The sequence below is a fragment of the Trachypithecus francoisi genome, unplaced genomic scaffold (assembly GCF_009764315.1).
Source record: "Trachypithecus francoisi isolate TF-2019V2 unplaced genomic scaffold, Tfra_2.0 Lachesis_group6, whole genome shotgun sequence".
NCBI classification, from domain to species: Eukaryota; Metazoa; Chordata; class Mammalia; order Primates; family Cercopithecidae; genus Trachypithecus; species Trachypithecus francoisi.
The window spans coordinates 65,705,186-65,721,118 of record NW_022681471.1 but is presented as its reverse complement, the minus strand read 5'-3'; the positions used below and the strand labels follow the sequence as shown (position 1 = coordinate 65,721,118).

The window sequence follows — 15,933 nt, the reverse complement described above, 5'->3', positions numbered from 1 at the left end:
GACTGCTTGATGCCAGGAGTTCAAGACCAGCCTGGGTAACATAGCAAGACTTCATCTCTACAAAATTAAAAATTTAAATTTAAAAAATAGCCAAGATTCAAATTAATTCCATTACAATCCAATTGGGATAAATTGAAAACTGTAACATAAGAACTGAAAGGAAAAATGTTTTAATTCTACCTATGTTGGAAATACAATTTTATGTAAAACCCACTTCATAAAAATTTTTAAATAAATTCTGAGTATCCATAGTTAACTGACAGGTCTTACTGACTAAAAAAAAAAGACAAACAACCAATACACATTTATTATACAACTGATTTTTAAAATAACTTTAATAATAAAAACTTCTTTTTAAAATTATTTTTCATAAATTTTTAAAGATTAATTTTAATTAATTCCTAAGAATATTTTCATTTACCAGCTGACCCAAACTTTAATGTTCCTAGTACTCTACCTCATCAGGGTAGGCTAATCCAGCTAATGTTTGGATTTTCTTCCTTCCTTTATTTTGACAGTGTTTTTAAAATAAAAACATCTGTTCATGTCATTAGAAACTAGTTAATAAGCATCAACAAAGGTTTTAATTAGGTAAATTAAAAATAATTAAAGGGGATTTCATGAGACACAAAGTTATCTGTTCAAACCTAAAAAGCCATATGCATGGCAGTTAAAATTTTGACATACCATGTCATAACAGTACCAAGGACTCACTTCCATTATATAAATAAATAGCTACTGAACCACTGGTACCAATCGCTTTTCCTTCATAAACTACTGCTCATTACTCTAGAGAAAAGCACTAAATATTGATAAAGAAATTTTGTCATTTACTCAACAAATTTGGGATCCCTGATACTGAATACTAGCAATGTTCAAAATATCTTCCAATGGCAGTATAAAAATAAATGGGGAAATGTTTTTTTAATAAACTCCTAAACAATTTTAAGTGGTATTCTCCTAAGTAGTAACCCTAAATTTGATTAGCTTCAGGGAAAATTAAACAGTGTAGTAATTCAAGAGGGGGAAAGTACAAATTATGAATTTTTTATTTATTTTTGCATACCTGAAGATTGGCAAAATCCAGTATGTGAAGACAGCACTAAATTTTCAGTCACGGGCTTAATTTTTTGTTCATCACTGCTTCCCTCGCCTATAGAATTCTGATCATCATCTTCTACATCAGAAGATGAGGATGTAATGTCGGCTTGCTTCCTTTTAGTGCTTGTTCTCAGGGAGTTTCTCTTTTTCTCCTTGACAATGACTGCCTTCTTTTTAGATGAAGTTCTTTGCTTCTTCTTTTTATTATCTTCAGAACTTTCCTCAGCATCAGTTGATGATGAGCCACTTTGTATTTCCTTAGTATTTCTCTTTGAACTTAAATTTCTTCTTTCCCTCAATTCTATTCTTTTCAATCTCTTATCAGAAGAGTTACAACCATCTTCTTTCATGGAATATTTCTCAGTATCAGATGATGAACAATCTTGTCTCTTCCTTGAACTCTTTCCAAGCAACTTGCACCTTTTCTTCTCTCTACCATATGCTCCATTCTTACTCTTTTTATCCTCTGAAGAGTCACAACTATCTCCTTTCCCTGTTGATTTCTCAGCACAATCAGATAATTCATCCTTCTTTTTAGAAGTTTTATCTCTTATTTTTTTACTTTTCTTTTCTCCATCAGTTGTTTCATTCTTATTTTGTTTTATGCCCTTAGGAAAATGACAAATTTCTTCTCGCTCAGGTAACTTCTCAGTGCCATCAGATGAAGATTCATACTGTTGTTCCATTTTAATTACTTTTTTCTTAAAGTCTGAAATTTCCTTTTTTTCTTCAGCTCCCTTTTTGCTCTGCTTTTTATCATCTTCAGAAGTTTCATCACTCTGGTCTTTCTTTAGGAATTTCTCGGCAATATCAGATAAGCCATCCTGTACTTTTTTACATGTTTTGGTTTTGAGATGCTTGCTCTTTTCTTTAGTTTCAGCAACTTTTCTGACTTCCAAAGAAGTAAAACTCTCCTCTTTCCCAGAAAGCTTATCGACACCATCAGAGGAAGCACTTGCTTGCTGCTTCTTAGGAAGTCGATCTCTTAATTCCATGATGGTCGTGTCTTTATCAACTGTGCCTTCTGCTGAAGAGAAATTCTCTCTGTCTTGTTTCCTTTCAGCATCATCAGATGATCCTTCTTGCGAGGTCTTCAAACCTTTGTGCCCTTGACTATCCATTCCTTTTTTGCTGTGTTTTTCATCTTCGGAAGAGTCAAAATCTTTTGTATTTGGAATTCTTTTTTTGGTGGTTCTGGCAGCACCAATTTTACTCATGCTCTTTATCTCTTTTTCTAATTCTGAGTCATAATTAGAAGACTCAGACTGGGTTTGTCGTTTCTTTTTAGAAATTATAGCACTCTTAGCTGATTTGCCTTTTTTAGTATCAAAATCTGAGCCAGATGTAGAACTTTTTCGTTTCCTTTTTCCTTTATCATCTTTCCCAACCTGAGTCTTTAAATCATACAAAGTCTTATGGTTTGTATGAATTTCATTAACATCAGTATCTGAAGAAGAACTGTGACTCATCCTGCTTACCTCTTTGAGGATTGCTAGCATTTCATCAGAATCTGAATTTTGATCCACAGTCTCTGATTGCTTAGATTTTGCCAATTTATTAGGTTTAGGATTATCTATAGCACTGTCAGAAGAATTTCGCTTATCCTTTTTTCTCACTGGAACGGGTAGTTTTTGTTTCTCCTTAACTGTTTCATTACATTCTTCATCTGAATTAGATGTTACAGGGTTGGTTTCTGTCTGTCGCCTCAAGGGTGTCGTCTTTACACGTGGGGATCTTCGAAGATCAGATTCCTCTAAAAGTAATGAAACTTCATTTTCAACCAAATGCTCATTATCACTGTTTTCCTGTCCAAGTCCACATTTCTCTAACTTGGGGTTCAGACCACAACTTTTATAGCCATCTTTATCTTGTGGAACTTCCTGACAATCAGCACCTTTAATTGGGGAATTAGAAAGGGAAACAGGGGTGAGTTTAACATATAATTCTTTTGTTACTTTAGCTGTAGTTTTTGATTTAATACCTCCTCTGTTGTCTTTTGAAGAAATATTTAATTTTACAGATGCACTCTCCAGTTCTTGTTCAGTTCCACTGCTGCCATCCCCTTGATGATCAACTGAACTCTGAACTTCCATAGCAGTCTCAAGATTCTCAAAAATGTCTTCTGGAACTGAGGAAGGAACAGATACAATATCCATGTCTAAGTCTTCCGAAGTGTTGGCAGGTTCATACTGAGGTTCTTCTTTTCTATCAGATTTCTTATGTTCACCACCAGTACTTTTATTTGCTCTTTGTTCCTCTGTTGGAACATTCTGATCCATGTGCTCACTATCTACCTGTTTTCTTGAAAGTTTAGCTTCTGACTTTGAAATATCCTTCCTTTCCAAAACACAAGGTTTTTCTCCTTTTCGTGCTTTTGTTTCAAACTTAGCATCTATGACTTTATGCTCTTTGGTATTTTTCTCTTTATTTACAGCATCCAACGCTCGAAACTCCGAATTTAAGTCTTCTTCCAATGCAAGATGAGCCTTCTTAATATCAGCCAACACAGACTTAAAAGCCTTAAGCTGACGTAATTTTGTAGCAGAACTGATTTCTGAATTATCTGTTGCCTGCTTTAAAAATTTAACATAACTGGAGTTCATGTTGGCTGTGGTCTCGATCAGTTTTTTTGCCTTCTTAATCATCTCTTTGGGCACAATTAGTGCGGAATAAGAGTAGGTTACAGAGCCAGAACAGGAATCATCTAATTTCTTTTCTTCTCCATTACAATTTGAACTAGCCTTCTTTGGAGAAAATCTGGATGTATGTTCATATACTTTATTACTCTTTTCACTGTCAACTTTTATCTTCTTCTTATTTTGCTGCAACAACTGTTCCAAATTCTCAAATACGCTGTTACATGCAGTGACCAAGTCCAACAAAGGCTCCGGATGACAAATGTAGCAATACCATTGGTTGTTTTCATCCATTATTGTGGACAACTCCTTTCGACCAAGGTTGCGTAGAATGCATTTCTTGCAGAAAGCATTATGGCAAAAGTCACAACAAATCAAGTTTCCACCTTCCGCACACCATCTGAAATGTTTTAAAGATTAAAACATTATTCCCTTCTTTCAGGAAACTGAAAAGATAGGTAAAAAAATAAAAATAAACACTATTCCCAACAAAACTCATTTTAATCTCTTTGTTATAATGCAATTTAAATTTTACTGCCAGTAATTTTAGTAGTAATTTATGTCGTCTGCTTATTATTTACTAGAAACTTAAAGTAGACATAAACCTAGGGTTTGATGGAAAATAACAACCTTTCATTAAAGACATCAATGATGATACTATGAAAGACAAACCTCATAAAGATTATGTAACAATTCCTCCCAAAAGTAGGAAACACTGAATGTTAACTCATCTATATTACCTACCTACATTGTTCATCCATTCCATCTGAGTCACGGCTAATATCATCACTCATGTAATACTTAAAGCAATTCTATTAAAAGAAAAGAGGAAGGGGAAATTTAATTCAAAATTGATAACATTCATAAAGGACAAAAACTTTACTTTTTTAAGTAATTAAAAACACTGGGGAAAATCTCCAGGACACTGGTATGGGCAAAGATTTATTGAGCAATATCACACAAGTTCAGGCAACCAAAGCGAAAATTGGCAAATGAGATCACATCAAGTTAAAAAGCTTCTGCACAGCAAGGATACAATCAACAAAACGAAAAGACAACCCACAGAATGGGAGAACATTTTGCAAAGTGCCCATCTGACAATGGATTAATAATCACAATATATAAAGAGCTCCAACAACTCTATAGGAAAAAAATCAAATAATCCAATCAAAAAATGGGCAAAAGATTAGACTGGACATTTCTCCAAAGAAGACATACAAATGACAAATAGACATATGAAAAGCTGCTCACCATCACTGATTATCAGAGAAATGTTAATCAAAACTATAATAAGATATCATCTCACCCCAGTTTAAATGGCTTATATCCAAAAGACAGGCAATAACAAATGCTGGCAAGGATGTGGAGAAAAGGGAACCCTTGTGTACTGTTGGTAGGAATGTAAATGAATACAATCACTATAGAAAACAGTTTGGAGTTTCCTCAAAAAAACTAAAAATTGAGATACCGTATGATCCAGCAATCCACCTGCTGGGTATATACACAAAAGAAAGGAAATGAGTTTATCAAAGAGATACTAGCACTCCGATGATTGTTGGGCCACTGTTTACAACAGCAAAGATCTGGAAGCAACCTAAGTGCCCATCAACAGATAGATAGATAAATAAATAAATAAATAAATAAATAAAATGCGATACATATACACAATGGAGTACTATTCAGTCATAAGAAAGAATGAGATCCCATCATTTGCATCAACATGGATGGAACTGGAGATCATTATATTAAGTGAAATAAGCCAGGCACAGAACGACAAACATTGCATGTTGTCACTTTATAAGTGGGATCTAAAACTCAAAACAATTGAACTCATGGATGAGCTAATGAAGAATGTCATGAAGGATGGTTACAAGAAGCTGGGAAAGGTAGTGAGGGAATAGGGAGGAGGTGGGGATGGTTAATGGGTACAAAAAAATACAAAGAATAAGACCTACTATTTAATAGCACAATAGGGTGACTACAGTCAATAGCAACTTAATTGTACATTTTTAAATAACTTAAAGAATGTAACTAGATTGCTTGTAACTCAAAGGATAAATGCTTGAGGGGACAGATACCCCATTTTCCACGATGTACTTATTTTACATTGCATGCCTGTATTAAAACATCTCATGTACGCCATAAATATATACACCTACCATGAACCCACAAAAATTTTAAAAATAAAAACAATTAAAAAAAAAAAAAGGAGTATATGTGCATGTTTCAGAGACTCAAAGCAAAAACACTGTACTACCCCAGCCGGGTGCAGTAGCCCATGCCTATAATACCAGCACTTTGGGAGGACGAGGAGGGTGGATCACCTGAGGTCAGGAGTTCAAGACCAGTCTGGCCAACATGGCGAAACCCAGTCTCTACTAAAAATACAAAAATTAGCCGGGCGTGGTGGCAAGCGCCTGCAATCTCAGCTATTCTAAAGGCTGAGGCAGGAGACTCACTTGAACCCGGAGGCGGAGGTTGCAGTGAGCCAAGATCACGTCATTGCACTCCAGCCTGGGCAACAGAGTAAAACTCCGCCTCAAAAACAAAAAAAAACAAAAAACAAAAAAAACACTGCTACCCACTACCCACTACCCACTACCCAATGTCTGTATTGTGCAGACATCTAACTATCTCAAGTCTCAAGAATTAATGCCTTGAAATATATTTCCATACACTCAAGTACCACTATTCCTTATTTAAAAGTTTATAAAAGATTTTTGGCTGGGTGCGGGGCTCAGGCCTGTAATCCCAGCACTTTGAGAGGCTGAGGTGGGTGGATCACTTGAGGTCAGGAGTTCAAGACCAGCCTGGCCAACAGGGTAAAACTCTGTCTCTACTAAAAATACAAAAATTAGCCAGATGTGGTAGCGGGCACCTGTAATCCCAGCTACTCGGGAGGCTGAGGCAGGAGAATCGCTTGACCCAGAAGGTGGATGCTGCCGTGAGCCAAGATTGTGCCACCACACTCCAGCCTGGGTAACAGGGCAAGACTCCGTCTCAAAAACAAACCAAAAAAAAAAAGTTTATAAAAGATTTTAGTAAAGCTAATTTCTGGTCTCATACAACTAGCCACTAAAGCTCTACATAAAAATGTATTAGATGTGGTACTTAGCATTTTAATAGCCACCATATACAAACAGCTACTATGTATACAACAAAAGAATTACTCTATATTATCTTTAAATATTGAAATATCTACCATGCAAGGTAGGACATATTATGAGAGAAAAGGCTAACTTTCATTAATATGTAAATAAATCTAAAGTCATACAACTAGTAAGAGGCAAAGCTGTTATTCAATCCAAGTTTGACTGACTTCAAAGTCTTCCAGTGGACTGCAGAAGGGAAAAGGTGCTCACTGATACAAACTACGGATGAGTGAAATGGCCTAGGCTCAACAGACTGGTTCTTGAAAAAAGACAATCATATAGATAAGAAAACAGAAAGGCAAATACATGTCACAAATCCAGCAATATTAGATTCTACTGTCAAAATTTAAAACGAAACTCTCTAATACATACCCTAGATAGGCCCCTGCTGAACTGAATTCAAGAAAAGGAGGGATACGAATTGCTAAAGAACAAAGTACAGTTCATTTAAGCATGTCTGAATCTATCAAAAATTCATGCCAGAAAAGATCTAGAGCTAGAATTCCAAGGAAAACATGGCCTGCCACTGCATTTCAAAGGCAGCTTTTTATTGGGAAACAAACTAACATAGGATTTATCTTAGCAGGAATATGAGTTAAGAAAACCATAACCATGACATTTATAGGAAGGTAGGTAGTTATTGAGAGGAAGTTTCACTCTTGTTGCCCAGGCTGGAATGCAATGGCGCAATCTCGATTCACAGCAACCTCCACCTCCCGGGTTCAAGCGATTCTCCTGCCTCAGCCTCCCGAGTAGCTGGGACTACAGGGACCTGCCGCCATGCCCGGCTAAGTTTTTGTATTTTTAGTAGAGATGGGGTTTCACCACGTTAGCCAGGCTGGTCTCGAACTCCTAAGCTCAGGTGATTCACCATCCTCGGCCTCTCAAAGTGCTAGGATTACAACCATGAGCCACCGTGCCAGGCCCACATTTACAGATATTTAAAATTAACTCCAAGGTATTACTAACAAAAATGTGGCATAGACCGTTAAAACTATAATCAACACATAAAAAACATTTTTAATTCTATTATCTCCAAGTTACGTCAAAACCCTGCTCCACATAGTTTACATTTGGGGAAGTAGGATATATAAGGGGAAAGATTATAAAACACAAACATTTACACACATCCACTCTTGAGATTTTCAAACACACCAAGCTCTCCCTCAACTACCAGTATCTAAATACCATGTTGCCTCTTCCCAGAACATGATGAACCAATCTCACTTACCAGGCTAATTCTTATTCATATTTCACATATCACCTTTCCACTAGAAAGCCATCCGACCCAAATCATATTTACACAGGCTTCCTGTGTGCTCCCATAATCACAGTATCTCCCCTATCATGACACTTAGGCTTTGTATGTCTATCTTCCTCACTACAATAGAAGTCTTCCAAGGGCAGATACCATTTCCATCTTTCTTCAAGACTGTGCCCTCTTAGGCCGGGCGCGGTGGCTCAAGCCTGTAATCCCAGCACTTTGGGAGGCCGAGACGGGCGGATCACGAGGTCAGGAGATCGAGACCATCCTGGCTAACACGGTGAAACCCCATCTCTACTAAAAATACAAAAAACTAGCCAGGCAAGGTGGCGGACGCCTGTAGTCCCAGCTACTCGGGAGGCTGAGGCAGGAGAATGGTGTAAACCCGGGAGGCGGAGCTTGCAGTGAGCTGAGATCTGGCCACTGCACTCCAGGCTGAGAGACAGAGCCAGACTCCGTCTCAAAAAAAAAAAAAAAAGACTGTGCCCTCAAAGGCCTGGTATATGGTAAACATTCAAATATTTATGGCATGAAATATCAACAGATCATTACGTACCTTACAAATAAGAACTTGCAATGAAGGGTGTCTATAATGGAATCTTTTTGAAAATGATTGACCTGTTGTCCACAAGCAGTGCAGCTCACAATTCCATGAAGCCCATCTTCTAGGAGAAAGGAGTGACTATTATTCACACTTTACACAAAGAAAAAGATATTACTTTAGTCAGCATTTTGTAACTTTTGTATTAGAAATGAAATACCTCATAATCCTTAGAAAAAATGGCATCTTGGATACAAGTAAAAAAGGTTAATATTTTATCAACTTACTAAGCACATGACAACCTTGGCAAATTCCAAGTTACAAATCCTAATTGTTTCCTTTTACAGATGCAAATGCCATTTTTTACAACTCGAAATAACATTAAGAGAACCCACAAAAATTTCTAAAACTAGGGGCCAAGAGCTCTTTTTTATTTTATTATTGCTTTGCAAATAAATTCAGTATCAGTCCTTACAGAATGGGGAAGTAACATATATGGAACAGATTCTTTTGCAATCCTATACTTAAGTATGCCATAAAGGTTTTTATTCTCAAAGTGGAATTGTCTGCACAGATCCTATCAATATGGTATGTAAAAACTTGGTAATTTTATGTTATTACCAATTTCCTTCCCAATATTTACTTCAACATTATCCATAATTGTCATTAACCTGCCTTTTTTCTATCTGTACTCCACTATCCACTCCATACCAACACTGTCCACTATTTTCAAATAAAGACAAACAAGATATTGCAAGTATATCTATTTTGGCAGCAAAACATCAGAACGACTAGGGGTAAAAGGCAGAGTCCCATTCTGTACTGTCCCCTGAAAAACAGACTGAAGAAACCCTACAGAAACCTCTCCAGCCTCCTACTTGTCCCTAGTTCTGGTAAGGCAGTGTTTCACACCCTGAGCTAAACATTAGAGTCATCTGAAGAACCTTTTTAAAATCAGCCATTCCCACCCCTAAACCACTGAATTAAAACCTCTCAGACATTTTCTTAAAGTTTCAAAGATGATCCTGATGTGCAACCAAGACCTTGATCAAAATAAGATGGTAGATTATAATTCAGAAGAAGCCACTCAAAATGCTTACATTCACAAATAAAAAGGAGACAACTAAAAAACAAATTGGCACCATACTTAAATAAAAAACAAAACATCACATATATTTCTCATCCTTTTAATTTTCTCTTTTGGGTTTCTATTAGGTTTAAGGTCCAAAGCACCATGGACCCAAATATTATCATGAATATTTTTATTTGTAAAAACTTTTCTAAAAATTTAAGAGCTAGAACTCACTCTGTCACCTAGGCTGGAATGCAATGGTGCAAATTCAGCTCACTGCAGCCTCTACCTCCCAGGCTCAATCAATCCTCCTACCTCAGCCTCCTGAGTAGCTGGGACTACAGGCACACACCACCACACCCAGCTAATTCTTTGTACAGACTGGGTCTCACTGTGTTGCCCAGGCTGGTCTCCAACTCCTGGGCTCAAGCAATCTTCTGGCCTCAGCCTCCCAAGTGCTGGGATTACAGGTGTGAGTCACTACACCTAGCCAGAAGCTAAAAGTTTTAAAGTTTAAGAACACCATCATACTGTTTTAGAAGATAAAAGTAAACTTGAAGGTTCACTATTTATGTTGCTAAAATTTTTATTTATTTTTTTTTAATTTTAAAGATGGGGTCTCAGTCCATCACCCAGACTGGAGTACAATGGCACAATCACAAGTCACTGTAGCCTCAAATGCCTGAGCTCAAGCAATCCTCCCACCTCATCCTACCTAAAAGCAAGTATTACAAGCCTAATTTATTATAATCACATTATTTACAAATACCAGTTTGATCTTGGGTATTCATATATTCTGTATTTGTTTTAACAGAAACAAATACACCACAGCATACTTTTTCATTTCAAATAATTATTCCATTCAGATAAACTAACAAGATAAATAAAATGTAGAATCTGAATGCTCATCCAATGTTAAGTAATACTTACTAAGCATCTTCTATGTGCTTTGGTGCATATATCACTCAAGAATTAAACAAAACTAAGTAATTCTTTGGAGATTTTCTCCCACATGTGCACAAGGAATCAAATATAAGGATATTCACCACAGCACTAATTAGAAAATTAGAAAATGAAAAATTGGGAATAACTTCCTATGCGGGAAATGAATAGTGACTTATTGATACCACATAATTCTATAGAGCAGTGAAAAATAAGCAAACTAGATGTACATTTACTGACATGAATACAATTCAAAAACAATGTTAAATGAAAAACTTTCCCAAATGATATATACAGCATATTATTTTGTTATATTTTTAAATGAAAAATGTTTTATGAATACATATATAAAAAACATAGAAAAACATGCACACACATGCACATGCATAAAACTTCAAGATAATCATTACCTGTGGGGTGGGAAGAAGGGGAAATGGATGAGAGTAGGACTGAACCAATATTTTACTTAAGTGAGATCTGAAGCAAATATGGTAAAATGTTGAAATGTTACTTTATGTACTTGTTGCTGTACATATGTTTAAATTTTTTATTTTTAGTTATGAAATATATTTAAAATTGTAACACAGGGTATAAATGAAAAAGGCATTTTCATTTCTGAGCTCAGTACATTTTAATGGTTTTAAAGAGAGAACAAAATTATTGTGTCATGTAAAAAAGTTAGGTGTAAAATATACTTTCTAACAATTAAAACTGGGAAGAGAATGTCAAAATAGGGTATGATACTGAAATTTTTTACAAAAAAAGCCGCTCCTGAAATGTTAACTTTAGCCATATCTTTGTGTTATAATATTATTCCAAATCAATATAAGACTTTGTATATAAAGTTTACATTCTTGACAGTTTCCTAAGTTAGGCTTCAATTTTGGAACTAGTTTTCTTAAAAAGTTTAAATATTATCTACATCAATTCAGTATTTCAGATCACCAATTTATCTATATATGTGTATATAAAGTAAACCTAGTGTTAAATTTCCTGTGTGATTTCTGACAGCTTAAAAATGTAACAAATCATTAAGATGAAAATAGACGTGAAAGATTTAAGTGCTACTGATAGCTATAAATGTATGTACTCCCTTAAGCGTGATACCAAAACATTCCTACACAGAACATTCAATAAAATGTTCCTGAAACTTATCAGCTGAGACCAAATGCCAGCAGCATACCAAAGTGGCACTAGGAATACCCTCATCAACAACAGTGGTTCTTTTATTCTTTCAGCGCTTATCCACATTTCAGACATTGACTGCTCCAGGGTCCCTTCCCAAAAAAACACCACTTAGACACTCTGTACACTAAGTGTACACAATTCAGAACACTTAGTTATTTGTCTTCTCTAGAGAACCTATGATCAGAGGAAAGAAACTCTTACTACTGATCTTTACCATCACTTTCTAATTGAGGATTCTCTTAAATTTTAAGACTACTACCTTAGCTTTAATGAGCTCTGTTGCTGCAATGGCAGTTTCCCTACTATGAACTAGAGTCTCAGAAAGATTCCTTATGCTCAAAAGGAGTTGACTACCCCTTTGTGGACAAAAGACTAAACACTATTTCCTTTATTTTTGCCAACAACCTTACAAATTATTTAATCTGACAATGAATATATATAATATTTTATAAGTATAGATATATTTTACTGGTTCCATCAAGATAATCATAGCATTAAAATAAAAATCCACACAAAAATTTCACCAATATAAGAGCTTCACTATAATTTCACAATTATATAATCTGATCAATATTAAATGGATATGCTTTCACTACACTTCTACTTAGAAATTTAGTGTCATGTTCTATCATTTGGAGATTCATTCCTTTTACAGTTATGAATTCTGGCTCTGTTAAGCTGCCCCAAAATATATATACACACTATTAAGAATCACACAAACAAATGGGACACATAGTCCACTATCATACATTTCTAAATAAATACAAACTTTTTATAGATGGTTAGCCAATATTGAGTGTGTGTGTGTGGTGTGTGTGTGTGTGTGTGTATGGGTGTGTGTTAATTTTTTTGAGACAGGGTCTGACTCTGTCATCCAGGCTGCAGTTCAGTGGTGCAATCACGGCTCACTGCAGCCTCGATCATCTGGGCTCAAGTGATCCTCCCACCTCAGCCTCCAGAGTTGCTAGGACTACAGGCATGTGCCACTATGTCCAGCTGATATTTTTATTTTTTGTAGATATGGGGTCTCACTATATAGACCAAGCAGGTCTCGAACTCCAGGACTCAAGTAATCCTCCTGCCTTGGCTTCCTAAAGTGCTGGTATTACAGGTGTGAGCCACCACTCCCCACCGTTTGTGTGTTTAAGGGAGGGTAGACAGACAAAGGGAGAGGCGCCTCCGGCAGACAGAGGGAGGGTTATCAGCTCTAGCTCCCTACTCCTTCCTACTTATGTCCATGTTGCTGTTCTTAGATTAATGGATCTGAAACTTCAGTGTACGCAAGAACAAACTGGGGTACATTTTTGACCTTATCAACAGAAATTCTAATTTGTGAGGAGTAGAGTCAAGGGACTTGCATTTATAATATCCCAACTAATACTAATGCAGATGTACGTCACTCTATGCAACTCTAACTATATATAAAGTTACCTGTAGGCCACAGACAAGATTTTGCATGAATCTAAAATTCTTTTAGGGTTGGGGGGAACATAGTATTATGGCATATATTATAGAACATGTGGAAGAAGGAAATGCTAAGCTTCTTGAGATAACTTAATAGCCACTGAAGGCAAAGGTGTTTTGATAAATAGTGTTTAACCTTTTCTGCTTCAGAGCTCAGAGAGAAACAGAAGTTATATTTAAGTAGTGCTTTTAATAAACAAAAGGCAGAAAAGTGGAGGTATTTTTAGTAAGCACATCAGATTTTCCAATATGGTCATAAACAGCAATTTAAATTCATGTTTCATTTTCACTTGTATTTACCTCCGCGTTTTTTGAGATTTTCAGTTTTCATTTTACTTCTGCTTCTAAATTCAGGCCCTTTAAAATCATCTTTGTCTTCATTCAGCACTGGCTCTGGCTGTACAATCACTGTACCTAGAATGATTTCATTTAAAAAACCATTACACATATTAATGTGCAAGTGAAGTACAAGACTTCAGTTCAGATAAAGCCAACATTGCTGGTACATAGTTTGTTTCTTTCAAGCTTTAGATATTGGTATAAGGACCTCACAAAAGTAAATAAAACAGGGAAATAGTATAAGGGCCAGGTGTCAACAATCAGTTTATTTGTTGAAATATAGTTCATAAAAACAGGAAAGGGAGGTATTATGGCGTGATTAAAAAAGAAATGTGTGAATCAAATAGAAAGCCTCAACCCAGTTCTGAATTTTTATAGTGCCTATCACAAAAGCTGTTATGAATATGAACATCTATGCTAAGTTCCATAAAGAATTCATAAAATATATGGTTCAGAGGGAAAAAATTTTTAAAGACATCCTATTTTCATAATCCAAATCATAAACTCAGAAAGATTTTTAAGGGTAGTTTTATACTGCAAGGGAGGGGTATTGGTGGGGGAAATGAAGTTCATTCTATTACTCCTGTATCTATTCTGCAGCATTTCCCAATTGGTATGTCAAAGCTTCAGTACTCTGTAAAGTCCTTAAAGAGTTTTTATAGATTAAGATACTTTAGCTAAAGTACCCTAACAATAAATTGTAGAATGAGATCATTTGTTGATCCCTATGTTAATATGTTAGAAAGAATGTCCTTCCTTAACTATAAAACATGTGAATTGAGGAGAGAGGCTGTCAATTTAAGTTTTCATTAGTTCTCTCAAGAGTAAATAAGACAGGCATAGTAAAAAGGGTTTAAGTCTCAATGTTTACCTACATTGCTTGGCTTAGTAACTGGCTATCATCGGCAACAATCAAGGAAGAAAAAGCAGGTAGTCGCCAGGGGCTTTCTCTGAAACATGGCTCTATGTTACTCAACAAGCAAATTTTGACAAGTTATAACATCTAGTTGGTAAATGAGTTTCTGAGTGTCTGAAAGGGTGTGGGGAGAGGACACAGATGATTGAGATTTTACAGATTGTAATAAAATTAAATAATCCCCACCAAAAAACGTTATTCACAGCAATCATTGCATGTATATACTCTCAGAGAAGCCCCAGCATTTGAAAAGAACTAAAGATTTTAAATTAACAACAACAACAACAACAAAAAAAAAACCTGAATTCTCCCTAGAGATTCTTCTAGGGAGAATTGGAAGCAAAGCAGCAGAGTGAAAAGAGCACTCACTAGGCTTTGGATTCAAGCAGACCTGGGTTGAAATCTTAGCTTCTCAATTTAAAGCTGAAAAAGTTCCTTGGGTTCTGAATTTGTTCCTTTATCTCTACAAGCAAAATAATAACTACCTTACAGTGTTGTTTTGAGGATTAAAGGAGTTAATTCTGTAAGAGCCTGGTACTTATATATACTCAATAAATATTACAACAATAATATAAACACCCAAATTTAACCTTATGAAATGGGTCTGTTTTTGTTTTGGTCTGACAGAATTAGGCATAGTTTAGGTTAGTAACATCATATGCTGACTTTCTTCCACAGTACCATTAAAACAAAAGTTTGAATTCCTATTTCTTACATCATAAACACTCCCAATGACAACCACTGAGAATGTAAAAATCCAAAGTAAGTCACCACCTACGGGACTTAGACTCCCATGTTCGTTGTTTCTGCCCTTGGCCACCAAAACCATTATGTAAAATTGTCATAAATGATTTGCAAAGCTAAGTAAGTGGTAGGCCCCTATCTCTCTTCTTTCATTAATTTCCTTTCCTCATTTCATTTATCACCTTTTGTAACTTCTAATTTATCCTAGTCAAGGAAAGTCCCATCCCTCTTACCTACCGTATTTTTTAAATTTCCATAATTTGAAAATGTGTCATAAAAACATAGACAGGGAACAAGGTTTAATAAGCACTGCTGTAAAAGATCTATGAGAATGAATTTGAAAAATCTGCCAAGAGACTACAACATATTATTTAACAAAGAAAAAAATATAAAATTTGACTCTTTGAACCAAGTCCCCTGTCATTCTCATCATTCAATTATATTGCTCTCAGATTTGAGCTATGAAGAGTCCAAGATACTCATTTGGCTTTTTTCCCCATTATTAACAAGGTTTTATGGTTAGAACTTCAACAGTTGAGAGGTATGTGACAAAGTTTTTTAAAAAGATAACAGC

At 35.7% G+C, this 15,933-nt stretch overlaps 1 protein-coding gene across 1 annotated transcript in view; it reads right to left on the bottom strand.

Moving 5' to 3' along the window:
• ATRX (ATRX chromatin remodeler) overlaps positions 1 to 15,933 on the bottom strand; it is a 331,194-nt gene that overhangs the window by 206,752 nt on the left and 108,509 nt on the right. The window contains 5 exon segments of the mRNA XM_033201745.1: positions 1,067 to 4,137; positions 4,482 to 4,549; positions 8,710 to 8,747; positions 8,750 to 8,818; positions 13,661 to 13,774. Coding sequence (XP_033057636.1) covers positions 1,067 to 4,137; positions 4,482 to 4,549; positions 8,710 to 8,747; positions 8,750 to 8,818; positions 13,661 to 13,774 — 3,360 coding nt within the window.